Source organism: Cajanus cajan, chromosome 1 (genome assembly GCF_000230855.2).
Source record: "Cajanus cajan strain Asha chromosome 1, NIPB_CcT2T_4, whole genome shotgun sequence".
In the NCBI taxonomy this organism is placed as follows: domain Eukaryota; kingdom Viridiplantae; phylum Streptophyta; class Magnoliopsida; order Fabales; family Fabaceae; genus Cajanus; species Cajanus cajan.
The window spans coordinates 22,138,645-22,156,384 of NC_138517.1; the positions used below are offsets into that span (position 1 = coordinate 22,138,645).

The 17,740-nt window shown below is 30.1% G+C and overlaps 1 protein-coding gene across 1 annotated transcript; it reads right to left on the reverse strand.

The window, feature by feature from the left end:
- Positions 1 to 8,572: 8,572 nt before the first annotated feature.
- Positions 8,573 to 13,646, reverse strand: LOC109805627 (laccase-15). The gene is made up of 6 exons (XM_020367792.3): positions 13,174 to 13,646; positions 12,800 to 12,951; positions 12,054 to 12,298; positions 11,847 to 11,975; positions 10,273 to 11,217; positions 8,573 to 8,962 (listed from the first exon to the last, which is right to left on the reverse strand). The coding sequence occupies exons 1-6, from the start codon at positions 13,264 to 13,266 to the stop codon at positions 8,832 to 8,834; spliced, it is 1,695 nt and encodes a 564-aa protein (XP_020223381.1). The 5' UTR covers positions 13,267 to 13,646; the 3' UTR covers positions 8,573 to 8,831.
- Between the last annotated feature and the right edge of the window lie 4,094 nt (positions 13,647 to 17,740).

Sequence of the window (17,740 nt, forward strand, 5' to 3'; positions counted from 1 at the left end):
TGACACTTTATGCTAATTAACTATAAATTGCTAGAGAACTTTCTTCATGTGATGTCAAGCCTTTAGTTATGCTCTTGATTTTTGTGCAACTTATTTCTTTGTTTTGTCCATTTGTTTGTCAAAACTCAATTACATGACTTTTTCTAATTTATAATCTTCATGAAATTCCAACTAGTAGTCTTGTTTATATTCCTATTGCTTGTTTATAATGTCTTTTACAAGTTCTTGTTGAAATTCTAGTTGACCTCATTTGTTTGCCTTTTAGTCAACTAGATATCATTCTTGGAATGTATAGGTTATCTTTTAATCATGTCCTTTTAAATTACTTTAAAAAATCCATATCCTTTGGTGAGATTAAAAGTGTAGAGTTTTTAAGTGCTAATAAGATAAAACTTGGTTAAAACAAAATGATAAAATGTACATGATTCTATCTTGTTTGAAACTTGAGAGAGACAATGAGCTTAGTAAGATCTCCTTGGTGAGTGAGTCTCCTTAGCTTTTCCCTAATGATATGTCTAGCGTATCACCTGAGAAAGACTGAATTATTCGTAGGCTTAGTATCGGGTACTACACCCATTTCTATAGCACTCTATAGGATGTCCCCTAAGGAGTTAGCTAAACTCAAGAAATAAATAGAAGAGCTTCAAGAAAAATAATTTATTAGGCCGACTGTGTCACCTTGGGGAACACCTATGTTGTTAGTGAAGAAAAAAAGATGGGAGCATGAGATTGTGTGTAAACTACCATCAACTTAATGAGGTTACCATTAAGAATAAATATCATTTGCCTAGGATAGATGACCTTATGGACCAACTAGTTGGGGCTTGTGTCTTTAGCAAGATTGATTTGAAATCAAGTTACCACCAGATTCGAATGAATTTTGAGGATATTCCAAAGATTTCTTTTAGGACCCGCTATGGGCACTATGAGTATTTAGTTATGCCTTTTGGCGTGACTCGTACACCTGGAGTATTCATGGATTACATGAATAGGACCTTTCATCCATACCTTGGTAGGTCTCTAATGGTCTTCATAGATGAAATCCTTGTATATTCTAACACTAGGGAAGAGTATATCAAGCATTTTAGGATAGTTTTATAAACTCTTAAGGATAAGTGATGGAAACCTTATGGAGCAACCAGATTGATATGGCTTCCCCTTCAAGTTCCTCCCTAAATCTTTGGCTTCTTGACACTCCTCAAGCTTCTTCAAGGTCTCTAATGGAGGTAGAGACCTCTAGTTTCACCTTAGAAGGTGAAGAACACTTTTCAATTTGTGTCACTTCAAGGTAGAAGATAAATTACTTCAATTCTCACCACACTCTTAGGAAGAAGATAAGAGAATTGGAAACAAATCAAAGAGAGAATTTATACTTTTGAGAGAGAGAATTCAGAGAGAATCACTCAACCAAATCTCATAAATGCATCAAAATTGAGTTTTACAAGAGAAACAACCTATATATAGTGGTGGAGAAGCTTGTAGTGCAAGCTAGACAAGGTAGGGGCACTTAGATCCAGATTAGCCAATCATAGAGTGCTAAGTGTCACCTTGTATCCTAAGAGACAAGGAAGGGAAACTTAGATCTAGAAGATTCAATCATAGGGTGCCAAGTGTCACCTTGTCTCCTTGGCCAGCCAAGAGGTAAGTGTGTTGGAGAAGCTACCAAAAATTCAGCCAAAGGAAGAGTTAGGCGGCCTTACTTGATTTCTTTCATCTAATCCAATCCAAAAAAATCTTGGAATTGGTTTAGTTAGGTTCACCAAATGATGGTCACACCTAGTTAAATCAATTCCTTGGATTAAATAGAGAGAAACAAGCCTAATATTTAAAATTTGGCCTAGACCTACTAAGGGCCCAATAGTAGCTTCACCTACACACTTGTTATTTGCTACCCCACTACTAAAACCAAAAATATGAAAATTTATGACCCTTAATACAAGGTCAGGTAAAGTAAAAGTCTCCAAACAACATATCCTAAAATCCTAAGGGTATGACCTACAAAGAAAGATAAAGGTGCCTATATATAAGTATATACTATATACAAGGTACTATATAAGGTATGTACAATAGTGACTGCGAGACTAATAAAAGGAATCATACTCAATGCTCATATAGAGCATAGGTCTAACAAGCACCTCCTTTATAGAAGCTTCCTCTAGCCTCCTAACCATGGACCTAGTTAAAGGTCCAATGCTCTTCAAGTGAAAGCTCTCTGTGGATGGTCCTCCATTAATAAAAGACTTTGTCTAAGTTGTCTAAGTGGGAATTTTGGCTAGACAGTGTCAGTTTCTTAGGACATATGGTTTTCGAGGGAGGAACAACTCTAGACCCTTCTAAGGTAGAAGTTGTACTTGAGTAGAAAACACCTAAGTTAGTTTTTGAGATTAGGAGTTTCCTAGGACTAGTTGGGTATTATAGGAGGTTTATAGAAGATTTTTCTAAGTTATCCTTACCTTTGACTACGTTGAGTAGGAAGAACCAACCATTTGTATGAGACTCTAAGTGTGAGGAGAACTTTCAGGAGCTTAAGAGGAGGTTAACTAGTGCACATGTTTTAGTATTACTTGACCCTAGTGAAATGTTTGTAATGTATTATAATGCCTCTAAGATTGGTTTAGGAGGAGTGCTTATATAGAAAAGGAAGGTAATGACTTATGCATCTAGGTAGTTGAAAATCCATGAACAAAATTATCCTTCCCATGACATAGAGTTAGTTGTAGTAGTTTGTAAACTTATGGAGGCATTACCTGTTTGGATCTAGACTTAAGGTGTTTAATGACCATAAAATCCTTAAGTATCTGTTTGACTAAAAAAAAACTTAACATAAGACAAATGAGATGATTATAGTTTCTTATGGACTATGACTTTGAGCTTAGCTATCACCTTGGTAAGGCCAATGTAGTGGTTGATTCCTTGAGTAGAAAAACCCCCCCCAAGTGTTTGGCTTGATGGTTAGAGAACTAAGCTTGTTAAAAGAGTTTAGAGACTTCAGTTTAGCCTTGAGTTGACCCCTGGACGTATTGGATTGGGAATCTTGAGAGTGACCAATAGCCTAATAGATGAGATTAGAGAAAGTTAGAAGGTAGATCCTTTCTTGTTAAGTTTGGTAAGGAAGTTGAACCAAGGGAAAAAGAGTGAGTTTAAAGTTGGTGTGGATGGAGTTTAAGGCTTAATGATAGGTTGTGTGTTCCTTGTGTGTTAGAGCTTAAGAAGATGATCCTTGAGGAAGGTCATAAGAGTGGCCTTAGTATCCACCCAAGAGCCGCTAAGATGTACCAAGACCTTAAGAAAATGTTTTAGTAGCCTAGGATAAAGAGAGAGATAGAAGAATTTGTCTATGCCTATTTAGTTTGTCAAAATTCTAAGGTGGAGCATCAAAAACCTTTGGGAAAGTTGCAACCTTTAGATATACGTGTGAAAGTGAGATAGCATCTCTATAGACTTTATGGTGGGTTACCTAGAACCGCAAAGAATTTAGATTCTATCTGGGTTATAGTGGATAGACTAACAAAGTCTGCCTATTTTATCCCTATCAATAGTAGATATCTTTTAGAGAGGTTGACCAAGTTGTACGTATGTGATATTGTGAGGTTGCATAGGGTTCCTGCTAGTATAGTTTCTGATAAAGACTTGAGGTTTACCTCTAGATTTTGCGATAGCTTATGTAAGGCTTTAAGTACCAAACTTAGGTTGAGTTCAACATATCACCCTCAAATAGATGGTCAGACTAAGAGAACCATACATTATTTAGGAGACTTGTTAAAAGCATATGTTTTAGAATATACGGGTAGTCAAGATAGTTAACTACCTTTGATAGATTTTTCCTATAATAATACTCACCATTCCAGTATTGGGATGGAATCCTATGAGGCACTCTATGGTAGGAGATGTAGAACACCCTCATGTTGGGTAGTACCGGGAGAGAATTTCATGTTAGGACTTGAGATAGTTCAACAAACTACTAAGAAGGTGGGACTAATCTAGGATCAAATGAAAGCAACCCAAAGTAGGCAGAAAAGCTACCATGATAAGACAAGGAAAAACCTTGAGTTTAAAGAAGGAGACCATGTATTTCTTAAGGTAACTCCTTAGACTGGAATTGGTAGAGTACTTAAATCTCGTAAGCTTACTCCATCATTCATTGGTCCTTGCAAAATCCTTAAAAAGATTGGTAATGTTGTTTACCAAACTGTTTTGCCTTCGTTTCTGTGGAAGAAAATATGCACAAATGTTTTGATGATGCCAAAGTGATTATAAAGCATTGAAGAAGAATCAAGGTTGAGCTAAAGCAAGTTGATGCAAGAACAAGATCTCAAGTGTTACATAGATAAGTCTTGTCAACTTAGCTAAGAATGTAAAAGAATCCTTTAGAATTGCAAGTATGCTTGGCCTTAAGAATAAGTTTTCAAAAACCTCAAATTAATCTCTTTAAATTTAAGCAAGTTTTAAATCTTTTTAAAGTAAGTAAAAATGTTTTTGAAAGACTTAACAAAAGCTTTAAAGAATAATTCAAATCATTTCTTAAAAGAGATTTGTGAAAGAAATTATTCATATGAAGTTTTCTACATAAATTTTTTTGAAACAATGAAAAAATATGTTCTAGTAATCCATTACCAGACCTTGTAATCCATTACCAAAACAAAAGGAAACTTCAAAGTTCATATTCTGAATACAAAATGTGTTCTGGTAATCGATTACCAAACCTTGTAATCGATTACCAGAAGATGAAACTTCAAAATTTGAATTTAAATGATACAACGTTTCAAACATTTTGAACTTATAAATCATTGTAATCGATTACCAAGTCTTGTAATTGATTACTAGAGTATCTTTTCTGAAAAATTATAAAGAGTTACAACTCTTCATGAAAAGACACAACCCAAGAAATTATTGTCTATAAATACCTATAATTTTTCAGAAGAAGGTTACGAACTCAAATGTAAATATATTAAAAAAAACTACTTGCCCAAAGTCATTTTCAAAAATCTCTGAAGAGTTCTTTAAGATCATCAAAGTGTAAAATCTACTCTTCAAAGAGAGTTACTACATTATACTCAATTGATCATTTGATCTATAAAGGAGAAAGGGTTTTTCTCCTTGTTGGTTTTTGAATCTCAACACAAGGAAAGGAAATTCCAAGGTGTTGGAGGATTCAAGTCTTGTAAGAGTTACAAGAATAGTGGAAATCTCAAGTGGGAGACTTGAGGACTGGATGTAGGCAGGATTGGCCAAACCAGTATAAATTGAGTTTGCAATTCTTCATTCCCTACACTTTTTAATTACTTGTTATTAAATGTGATTGAGTAGTTTGCATCATCACTCATTCTTTACATATAAATTTATCTAAGGAATTGAATTTGTAAGAAAGTAATTCGGAAAAGTTTTGTAAGAGGAAAATTTGAAAAACTTAATTCACCCCCCTCTTAAGTTATACGAGGCTATTTGACCAACAACTCCTTTATAATTTTCATGATGTATTTCATGTTTCCCAACTTCGAAAATACATTCATGATTCATCCCATGTTGTTGAGTCTGACAACATTCAGTTGAAGAATAAACTCACCTATGAAACTGTTCCTTTGAGAACTAAGGATAAAAGGGTGAAATAGTTGAGAGGTGAGAAAATTCCTTTGCTTAAGGATGCTTAGGGAAGAAATGTTAAAGAAAGTGCTATGTGAGAGTTAGAAAGTTAGATGTAGGAAGTGTATCCATTTTTCTTTTCTTTAGGTAATTTCGGGGATGAAATTTCTAAAAGGAGGGGAAAGTTGTAACACCTCATTTTTCATAAAATATAATATAAATATTTTATTAATAACTTTGATATTTTTATTTATTAATAAGAGTTGTTAAATATTTGTTTTAATTATGTAAATATATTTTAGAATATATTATATGATTTTATTAAAGAATAATATAATATTTTATTAAAAAGGAAATGGATCTTCGGGATAACTATAGTTAATATGTTTTAACTAGAGGGTTAAAGGAAGGTTAGGTTTTTTCTTTAAAGATGAGTTTTTTTATCAAACCCTTTTTCTGCCTCTATTTTCACGTATACACTTAAGAGCTTAGAGAATAGGAGAAAGAAGGAAATTACTCTGGAGGCATGCGTCCATCATCTAGAGCTTATCTAAGTAAGGAAAGAGTGAGAAACCTCATTCTAGGTGTGGGTTTGTATGTTAGGTAGTGGATTAGGCCCCAACCTTGTGTTTGTTGTATTCTCATGTCTGAGGAGTTTTCTCCAATTGTGTCTGTTTCACTTTTTATTCTTCTTGTATGTAATTAATTGTATGAATTGCTTGAATGGATAATTGATTCCATGTTTTGAGATTGTAATTGTATGATTTAAGATCTTTATGGGTTTCTTGGGAAACCTAAGGGAATGCATAGTTGATTGTAGTTATATGTATAAATTGTGTCTTTTAGAAGTTTAACATAACCTATAGAGAGTTTTTATGAATATGATTTAGAAAGAAAAAAAAAATTAGGTGTGAGTTATGTCAGATTCTAAATATTCTGGTATGGACATACCTAAGTATTTATCTAATTTCTCTATGTGTGATGAATGAAATTGAGTTCTTATTATTGGATTAGAAAGTATACATACATTTTAAACTCAAGAATTACATAAAATGTTAAGGAATGACTAAGTTATGTGAATTAAAAGATGAACCTCATATTCTGTGCATGAAATATAACTTGCGTACATTGTAAGCTTTTCTAATAGACTTAAATGGCAAAATTAGGTTTTGTGATCTTTTTTCAAGTTGTATCCTTGGATGTTAGCTTTCAAATTTCGTTGGAATCACCTAAAAAGGAGGTCTAGAACTCATGTTATGATCAAATTAATGAGAAAGGTCAAGGTGTCAAATTTAGGCTGAAACATTGCGATTTTGTATTTATTTAAAATAATAGATGACATATTTAGCTCTTGAGGTCAGCATAGAATTCAAAGATAATTATATTAGCTTTGTAATAAAATTTAAATCAACTTGATATCATATATAGCTATAGATATGACATTTGGATCACACGATGTCTTATAAAGTTAAGTTGTGAAAATGTAGTTTGTAATGAGAATGATGAATAACTTTACCCTTTAAGTGTTTGATCTTATGAATGGTTTGAGGTACTTATATAAATGTTTAGGAATGGTGAATTATGATAGAAAATAATTGTTAATAGGTTATGATATAAGTTAATTGTTAATGACTTAAGGTGTTATAATAATAGCGATATCTAAGGACTTCATGTGTGACAATGATAAAGTTTTTAGAAATTCTTAGCGACATTGATCTCAGTGGCTATGGTTAAGGTGCTAACATATAATTAAACTATCTCATAATGATTCTTACTTGAGGTGTATTGGATGATGTTGTATAATCATTGTATTACTTAATATCTAGTTATAGTGTGTGAGTATGTAATTGTTATGACATACTATGAGCTATGTATGAATTGATTGATGTGCTTTGACATTGATGCATATGATATATATGGATCTTGTGAAGGTCATATGATGAGATGCCTAAGCGAGACTTAGCCATGATATGTTGTGATAAGATGTGTGACGTGTTATGGTGTAAAACCATGTGAATGTAACGTATAGAGTTTGTTTGACATGCACAATATGCATAAATTTTTTTTAAAGGGTATGATATGGAATACACTACCAAGGAAGGTCCTTTGTGTAAAAGCTTGGGAACCAACCTTGAGGATATCTTGGTTTAGAAGTCTTAGTCCTACCCTCGTGAGCATGGGATGTATCTTGCGCGGCTTAACTATTTTGACCAAACCCTGGTAGTATGTCCTTTTGGTGAGAGTACGTAAAGGGTGTGACCCAACATGGACTCATATACTACTCTACGTGTATTGCTAGCGGCAATGCACAAGTGTAATTTACTAAGGCCACATGCATGATAACATGTAGTCCATGTCCATTACATATGTATTATAATCTTATTTGTAATTGTTTACTATGCTATGAATGAGTTAAATATGATGATGTGTAACTGTCTATGCTATATTATACTGTATGTGTTTGTGTTTGGCTAATCGGTTTGCATTCTTGCACCGTGAACTAGAGTGTGATGTTTCTCACTCCCTTTTCTTTCGTGTTGTCTTCTTGTAGTTTTTACAAATAATCATCGGTATGATATTGAGGATGCGGTGATGAGACTTAGTCCTCAACATTGAATTTTGCTTTGATAAAACTCGTGACACCAAAGAATTAGTTAAAACTAGTTAGGATTTGATTCTTATTATTTACTTTGAATAGTTTAATTTTTATTTTTGTTGTAATTATTATTTCTACTAAGTCTAGTTTATGTTAAAAGATTATTCTCTCTACTTGTGTAAACTTTAAATTTATTTATTATATTGAGATTATTTAATTTTATATTGTATTATAGCATGTGGGATAGAGAGTACTACAATATTTTTCAATCTTAAATGAGCATTGGGTACTCAAAATAGATATCGGTGATATGTTAATGAAAAAGAAAAACATAAACCACTGAAAATTAAAAAATAAAAATAAAATAGGCATTGAAATTATAATAAAATCTGAAAATAGGTAAAAAAATTTATTTTATTAAATTTTCAATTACACTCCCCAATGCCTGAGATAAAACATTCAGTCGTTCCAACATGTCATTATCCATTCGACCAACTTTTTATACCTAAACAAAATAAAAATAAAAACAACCATCTTATAAGTAAAACTAATTATGCCTAACTAGGTTAATTTATATAGCTACCAATAGTTTCATGTGGCAATATATATGTTTATTACATTAACATATTCTCCGCAAGGAACTACAAAATATTCTTCAACAACGGGGCATATCTGGAGGTGGAGGTAGTAATTTTTCATCACTTCGTTTTCCATTCGTCACAATAAACAGTGTTTCCATGCCCCAAGAGAGGTGACGTTCTAGATGGCAATGCACAAACCACACTCCTAAAATAGAGTTCAGAATTCATGCAACATTAATTAATTATCTATATAAGCATAGAAATAAAAAATGAAAATAGCAATAAGAGAAATCCCACACACTCTTGATTTCAATAAATTTCGGTCGATAATAAAGAAAGTATTATAATGTATCAATCAGTGTTTTAAAACCCGGACCGACCCGGCCGGTCGGACCGGTTGGACCGGGAATCGGTGGTCCAGCCGGTCCGAATATGAAGTTGGATCGGTTATGCAGTCGACCCGTTTCAAACCGGATTGAACCGGTCAATTTTCCGGTTCAACCGGTGAACCGGTGGGTCAAACCGGTTCAACCACTTTTTTTTCTTTTTTTTTTTAAAACTTTTTTTAAGGGACCATAAATCACAAAAATAATAATGAAAATTGAATCTCTTAATGAAAAAGCAAGGAGTCTTATTAAATATAACAATGACTACTTGTTCTAATATATTTGTTTGCAATATATACAACTTAAATAACTTTTATAGTATATTATTAATTTTAAATTATATATTTAATAATGCAATATCTATGTAAATATTACATATATTATTTTGTGATATTAATTGCAAGTATATTATATATGTACATATTATTTATATTTTTAATTTGTATTAATATACCGTTTAACATGTAATTTTTTTATGTATTTTTTTACAAAATAAAAATAAAAATAATTTTAAATAAGATAGAAAAATTGAAATTTAAAATAAGATATGAATTTATTAAAATTTATAAGTATAAAATATATTTAATATGAATATTTTTTTAATAAAAATAAATAAAAATCGAGTCATGCGGTTCAACTAGTGACCCACCGGTTCAACCTTTGACCCACTGACCCAGTACCTTAACCGGTTCGATGACCGGTCCGGTTTTTAAAACTATGGTATCAATGACATTCTTCTTTATATATATATATATATATGAACATAGAAAATGAAAATGAAAATAGCGAGTAAATATTTAAATTGATCCCTAAATTTGGGAGACCATCAAATTAGTTATTGAAATTAAGAAACTATTAAATAAGTTTTTGAAAGTACAAACTTATAAGTGATTTAACTTAAAATTCAAAATATATGTGACTAGAATGATAATATTAATTTATTTATTTAAGAACTAAAATGATAATAAATAATTAAATTTAAAGATTTATTTAAACTTTTAAGAGGTGATTTGATAATTTTTTTTCATTTTAGGAATTAATGTGAAACTACCTTCTAAATTCAGGGATCAAAGTATGCATTTATTCTAAAATAATAATTAAAAAGAGCAACTTTTTTCATGACACATACCTGGATTAGCAGCCCTGTACCTTATGGCGGCCCAACCATTCTTAGGCACTAGTACTGTATTTGCAAGAGCAGGATTAACGAGATTGTAAGTCATGGGGTCCTTGTGTTTGTCAAAATTCCCAAACCCATATCCAACAACGTAGAAACTAGTGCCATGAAGATGAATAGGGTGGTCTATCCCAGCGACCAAGTTTGTCCCTTGGAAAACAATTTCCACTGTTGAACCATATTTAATAATTGCAACCTTGGTTCGTTTCTTTGGTATCTCAAGTACTAGAGGCAAATACTCTGCAGTAAAGTTAAATACCAATGGAGGAGACCTAGGGAATCCCTTGTCATACACCCCAGTGATGTGGTAGTAATAGGCTTGGAGGATGTCAATGTTGGGGGATTCAAAGCTTATGTTGTTCATACTAGAAGCAAAACTTGTTCCATTTGGTCCAGCACAGGTTTGGCCTTCAGAGCATGGAACTGTATTAACTGAAAGGGTGTTCATCAAATGGGTGGTGATATTTGTAGGGACTTTATAAGGGTATGTTTCAGGTAAGCCCTTGATGCTACGATAGTAGTCAAATGCTGCTTGTGTGTCATTATAGGGAGGGAGATAAGGTAATGAAGGAGATTTAGTTGGAGTATGGTTCTCTTTGTAGTGGATCCTAGCTGTGGCTGTGGCATTATTGAAGGTAACTCCAACTGCACTTGAATATGCCCTTGCAGCCATGTAGTAGTCATTAGGCTCTTGGTTGGCATGCAACAATGCATCAACAGTTTGTCCTGGAGATATGCATATGTAATCTCTTGTCACTGGCTTGCTGTAGCTGCTATCAGCACCAACAACTGTGAGATTGTGCTTTGAAACAGAGAGAAAGAGGTTGAGATTGAGTGCAGCATTGACAATGCGCAGAAGATAAGTCTTGCCGCGGTGTACATTTAACTTGAATGTATCTGAAGTTCAAAAGTGGAGTTAGTGATTGAGGAATGAAAATACTTGTGTCTATAAAAAACAAATAATTAGATTGAGTAAATTTATAGCTTCATTCTTGAAAGTGGTTATATGTATTGATTTTCTCCTTGAAATTCAGTATATAACTTAATCCCTAAACGTGTTAACTACTTGACTAATTACTCCATTTCATTGAACTTGTTCCTCAAATTTGGTCAATTTCATTGAGGCAGGACTAATTTGTTACGAAGTAACGATCAATGGACACCTCACTATTCTAAAGTCTAAACACCTGTTAATATCTATCATTTTTCTTTATCTCTTCTTATTACATCATATCACGTGATATTTATACTTTTCTCTCTTTTTATATCTTTCTCTCACCAAGTGTCAAATACGTGGTTAGGTGTTCACCAATCATTTTTGTTTGTTATGATGTAACATTGAGACACCAGGTTGCATAAACACAAACTTTCATGGACTAAATTAATACAGGTTGCCCCTTGTTAGGACTAAATTGTATATTTGCTCATAATTTTTCTTTCCTTGAGTATAGACAATAAGACACCTAGATATGCTATGTCATGATATGCTAGTGTTGATGAATGTAAAATAAAATCTTGACATTTACCTGATTTTGAGCAGGGAAAACGGTCACCAGGTTGACCATTTATAGTTATAGCATCAGAGTTATTTGGGGTTCCTCCAGTTCTGAGAAATTCATCATAGACATCCTTGACTTCACTCTTCCACCATTCTCCTGTGTACACCAATAATAATAAATAAGTAAAAGTAAATACTTAAAAGGGTAAAGGAATAGTATAAAGGATTTTCATACCTAATACAATAGGTACTTCTGCATCCGGTTTGGGAAAAGGGTAGGATGTACCCGGTTGGGGATAAATAATGATAGGTCCATGGACAGTGGCTCTTGCCCAATCACTATGAGCATGCCACCAAATGGTCCCTTCCTCAATAGAAAAAATCAACTTTTGCCTGAACTTCCCTCCAGGTTTTATGGGGCACTGAGTGATGAATTCAGGGCCATCTGACCATGGATTCCTTGGTTGTTTCACTCCATGCCTTTCCTCATATCAGTTATTCAGGTACAATGTTGTAAAGTTAATGTCTTTCCCATTTTTTATGAGAAAAATGTATTTATGTCAAACAAAACATATATGTAATTTCTGAGATATTAGAATTAAAGTTCTATTTCAATAATGCACGTTAATGTTTTGTGAAATACTTCATTATATATATTACGTGAAACTCTAATTTTGATTGAAGAGAAGAATATAAAACTTATGTTATTATGTGTAAATTTTATTCTTTTCAATTTTGGTTTAAATTGATAAATCCTGTGTTTTTATTTTAATTTTACAGCATTTGAATCTCTATATTTTAAAAACAATGATTTTGGTTATGATATTTTTATAAGTCATGAATTTTGTCCCTTTAGTATATGAGTTTTATAAAGGACTAAAATCATCACTCGGAATAAATATCGATTTTTACTCAAAATTGAGGCCCTTATTTTATTTCTTACAAATAACATCAAAGCACTTATGGTTAGGAAATCAATACCAGTGCAAGGTGATGTTGAACTTTGCCTTATTGTGAACATTCACATATACCGTTTCACCATGGTAGGCTCTAATAATTGGCCCTGGAAATTGTCCATTCACTGTCAATATGGGTTTTGTGCTGCAGAGTCTTGTATAACGAGCTTCTCTGACCTACAACAGTTATCAAATTAACTATTTACTATACTATAAAAAGTGAACCATGAACTAATATATAATATAGATAACAGTAACACTGCATGTACTTCAATAGGAACTACTCAGCATGCAATCTCATGCAACAAAAGTTGGTAGAAAAACTAACAAACAAATCAATCAAGAATTGTCAAGATGATGATGCAGGAAGAAAATGATTTAAGATGTAACAGAACTCACAACAAAATTGTATTCATTTTGTAGTGAATTGATTCCAATTACGTAGAAACACAGCAGAGTTAGAAGGATGATTATTTTGTTGCCAATCCACATTTTCACAAGAGAAAATGTTCACTTTGCTATAATTCTACTTCCAATTGTCTCTGCTTTGGGGGGAAATTTATATCAACATTCAGCATTGAGAAAGAGATTTTTATAGGAAAATAACTTTGTCATTAAATATGATTTTGACCTCAGTGCTAATGGTTTATTATGATAATAGAAAACTCATGTTAGTTAGTACAACGAGGATACGATTTGCTGAAGAAAGTGATTGGGATGGTTCAACAAATCATGCTAGTTTTAGACCTAATGTTGTTCGAACCCTGATACTTTACACTCTTTAATTAGTTTAAATTTATTTAAAATTAGAAAATTATTAATGATCTTTGTTAAATAAAAAGTGAGATCATTTTTTTTAAAATTTTAACAAATATTAATTAATAATAAAGAATCCGTTAATAAAAGTGTATTTTATTATGAGAAGTTGTTTTGAGTATAATTAGATTTGGTTTTTTTTAAATAAGATTTTACGAATTAAAAAAAGGTAATCGAAAAAAAAAAAAGAATATCATTAAAATTGACAGTCAACTTTCTCATAAAAATTAATCAACTTCATGTTAATATTATGATTAAAAAATGTATTAAGGAATGTTATTTTTTATTTTCTCTTGAAACTTATCGTGCACGGTTACAAATTTGTCCATGTTTGTAATTGAGACCGCTGTTAACACACGTCGTGTATATCCCATTCCCATTTTGAGGGTAACTTGTTTTTTTCCTGAACATTGAAACGGTCAAATTATATTCATTCTTCAAGAAAAATACAATATATCTTCATTTTAAGAGTTAGAAGGATATACACTTTATTCCTTTTCTAAATAAAAATTACATTTTCTAGGAGAGATGAACAATCTTTTTAATAATATCTTTCTCATTTTAGGACTCTCAATATCACATAAAAGAAATTTTCAACATTTATAAATTATTAATATATTTGGGAACTTTAGAAGTTTAAATAAATTTTGAGCACCCCTATCCATTTTGAAACTTATTCAAAATCTTTATTTTACATGTTAACATTTAAATTTTGATAATAAAGGTTTAAAATAAATTTTTATCATCATTATTTTAAACAAAAATATATTTATAAACTTTTCTTCGATGAAAGAATTTTTAGGAACTTTTTTAACTTCATATTTAATTTAATTTTTATTTATTATAATTATTTAGAAATCAAATTTAATATTTTTAAAATATTTTTTAATGAACAAAAATAATCTTGTGATGCAATATAAATCAACTCTTATATATTAAACACAAATCACTATGTTGCGTGAGAGTTTTTTTCTTATTGAGAGGATTTGTAAAAAAAATTTAACTTCTTATCTAATTCTATTTTTATTTATCAAAATTATTTATGAATTAAATATTAAGCAAGGTCAAGCGTATGGTTTAGCAGTAGGGGTTGATCCACGCTTAAGCAAGGTGAGGGGTTTGAATCCTGCGTTGTATATGCAGCCGCGTTAAATCTTGGGACAAGCTATCCCACCCTTTGAGGTGCCTCCAACATAACGAGAAGATTAGTCACTGCCTATGAGCGGTGAATAGTCTTATGTATAAACCAATAATCAACTTTTATATATAAAATATGAACGATTATCTTGCATGAAAATATTTTTAAAACTTTTTCTACGACAAGAGAATTTTTAAAAATTCTTTCAACTTTATATCTAATTCAATTTTTGTTTATCATAATTATTTATGAATTCAAATTTTTAATATTCTTAAAATAAATTATCAATAAGTAAAAATAATTTTGTGTTATAATATAATATTTTTATCATAATTGAATAATAATATTTATATATTTTAAAACATTTATGTATTAATATTCAAATATTAAATATAATTTATATATTTAATCATAATATTTATTTATATATGTAATTTATTTTAAATTTTAGTTATATATAATAAAAATTTAATCCATCTATTTCACATGTTAAAATACTAATAAAATATAAAATATGAAACTCAAAATTTGTGCGTTTCTAATTCTTCACATTGTACTCATAAGTTTCAATGGAATCATTCTCATAGGGAGGTGAGAAACAAGTTTTTCCATGGTAAAAATAATGTTTTGATGTAGTAAAATATCATATTACCTTTATTTACACTCTCTAATTTCCAACTCTTTTTAATTCATACGAATTACATAGACATGATAAGAATCGAACCTAGTTCCTCCTGCTTCTACTCTAATACCTTCTCTCAACCACTATGTTTTGAGTTATGTATTAATAAGGAATCACATGTCAGGAATATGCCTTGGAGAGGTATATGAATTGAAATTTCATAAGACTTATTTAGTATAAAGAAATATTGTGAATTTTTAAAAGATTTTGTAGGAATTATTGACTTTTAAGATTTTTAAAAATATTTTTTTAATCTAACATTTTGTAACATGGATTTTAATGGATTTGTATCTTAAGAATTTATAAGATTTAAAAGTATTTTATTATATTTCAAAGGACAATATAGATTTAAAAAAAAAACATTTACATAAATGACAAGGTTTAAATAAAGAAAATAAAATCAGTATTTTTTTTAATCTTTTGATAAACAATTGATTTTAGTTTCATGTTCTCTTAAATAACATTTCTTTACATATTTTCTTCTAATGTTTTCGCATTTATAATATTAAATTTGAACAATATATTTAAATTTATAATATTTATTAATTGGTAGAATTGTCAAAATATATTTTTAGTATATGTTTAAATTTTTGATATTTTAATATTAAATTTTATTAAAAATAAGCATTTGTTAAACTTTAATAATTTTTTAAAAAATTAATATATAATATTTAATAATTAAAAATAATTTTAGATATTAGTAATTAAAAAATATTGATAAATTATATATCAATATTGATAGATAAAAATGTAACAAAAAATAGTGATAAGTAAAATAAGGACAAGAGGAAAATAGAGAAAAGAATAAGTAGAAAAAGAAATAAATGAGAGAGATGAATAAAAAGAGAAATGAGATGAAAAAAAAATAAAAAAAAAACATCATGAAAGAGAGAGAGAGAGAAAAGATGATACAAGGATGAGATAGAGAGAAAAAAGAGTGAGAAAATAAAAGATGAGAGAGAGCTAAAGAGAAAAAAGTGATAAGAAAAACAAACCAGAGGAAAAAAAGAGAAATAAATAATAAAAAAAGTTATATGAAACCTCTATAATTTTAATAAAATTATTAAATGAATAAATTATATATTTGAAAATAGTTGCAATTAAGTATGACTTCAAAAGATGAAGTGTGGAACTTAACACCGAAATTTGAATTCTGTACAACTTTATAAGTGCCATAACACACTTTCCTTACTCAACTAATTCTTACTATTTTGACATCAAATTTCATTATAAATCTAACAGCTCTGGAATTTATTGCATTCTACTTCTTTTTAACCTTTCACATTAAATTCAACAACAATCCTATTCTGTGTTTCTATTTCTATTAAAATCATAGGCCTCAAGGCATGTAAATGGCCATCATAATTTCAAATTTAGCCATCACTGCTTTAATTAATTATCTCACTACAAACAGTGTTCTAAATAAATCAGGGGATAATTAATGACAGCAGGTCTACTAACCAAGTTTTTGGTACATAATGACGTCCAAGATTTGTCAAAATCAAGCCGGTTGAATTTGGAATGTGGATTTTTCTTATATATTATGTTCGACAAATTTAAATATATCATTTGATATATAAATTTAATAAGTTCATTTTACTTATACTTAATAGTGTTAGAAATAAACTAACAAGGACTAAAGAGAAATAAAAATAAGAGTTAATCATTTATACACTACTAGTGTAAAGTTTTTTACACTGGCAACTAATGATATGTTTTAAAGTTGTTTATTTTATAATTATTTTATAAATAAGCAACTGACATGGTATTATTAAAAGATATAATTAGTTGTCAGTGTAAAAAAAACTTTACACTGACAGTGTATAGGTGATTAACTCTAAAAATAATGTAAATATATAAATTAAAAAGTCTATTTTAAAATATATAGACTAAAAGATAAATTAAATGAGACTATAAGAACTAAAAAAAATTAAAATTTATTTTTTATAGAATGATTTTAATATTTCTTATTATTCTCTTTTTTATTTTTGTTTCATAATAAATGCATATTATTTATCGTGTGTAAATTAATTAAAAGTCACTCCCTTTGTTCTCTATTATAAGAAAAAAAAATACATTTTTTTGTTTTTAAATATAAGTAAATTTCAGTAACTTTTGCCTCATTTAATGATATTCTCCCTAAAATATCTCGCTTTTAATGCATAATTTTTCAATTGCATGACCGTGTTTTTGCACATATAATAAGGTCAGTTTAGGAATAATTTTATGAAATTAATAAAATTTAATGCATATAACTAATTTCTTTAATATGTGTGAAATCAATTTTTTTTCTTATAATAGAGAACATAGGGAATAGGTGAAATGCATAA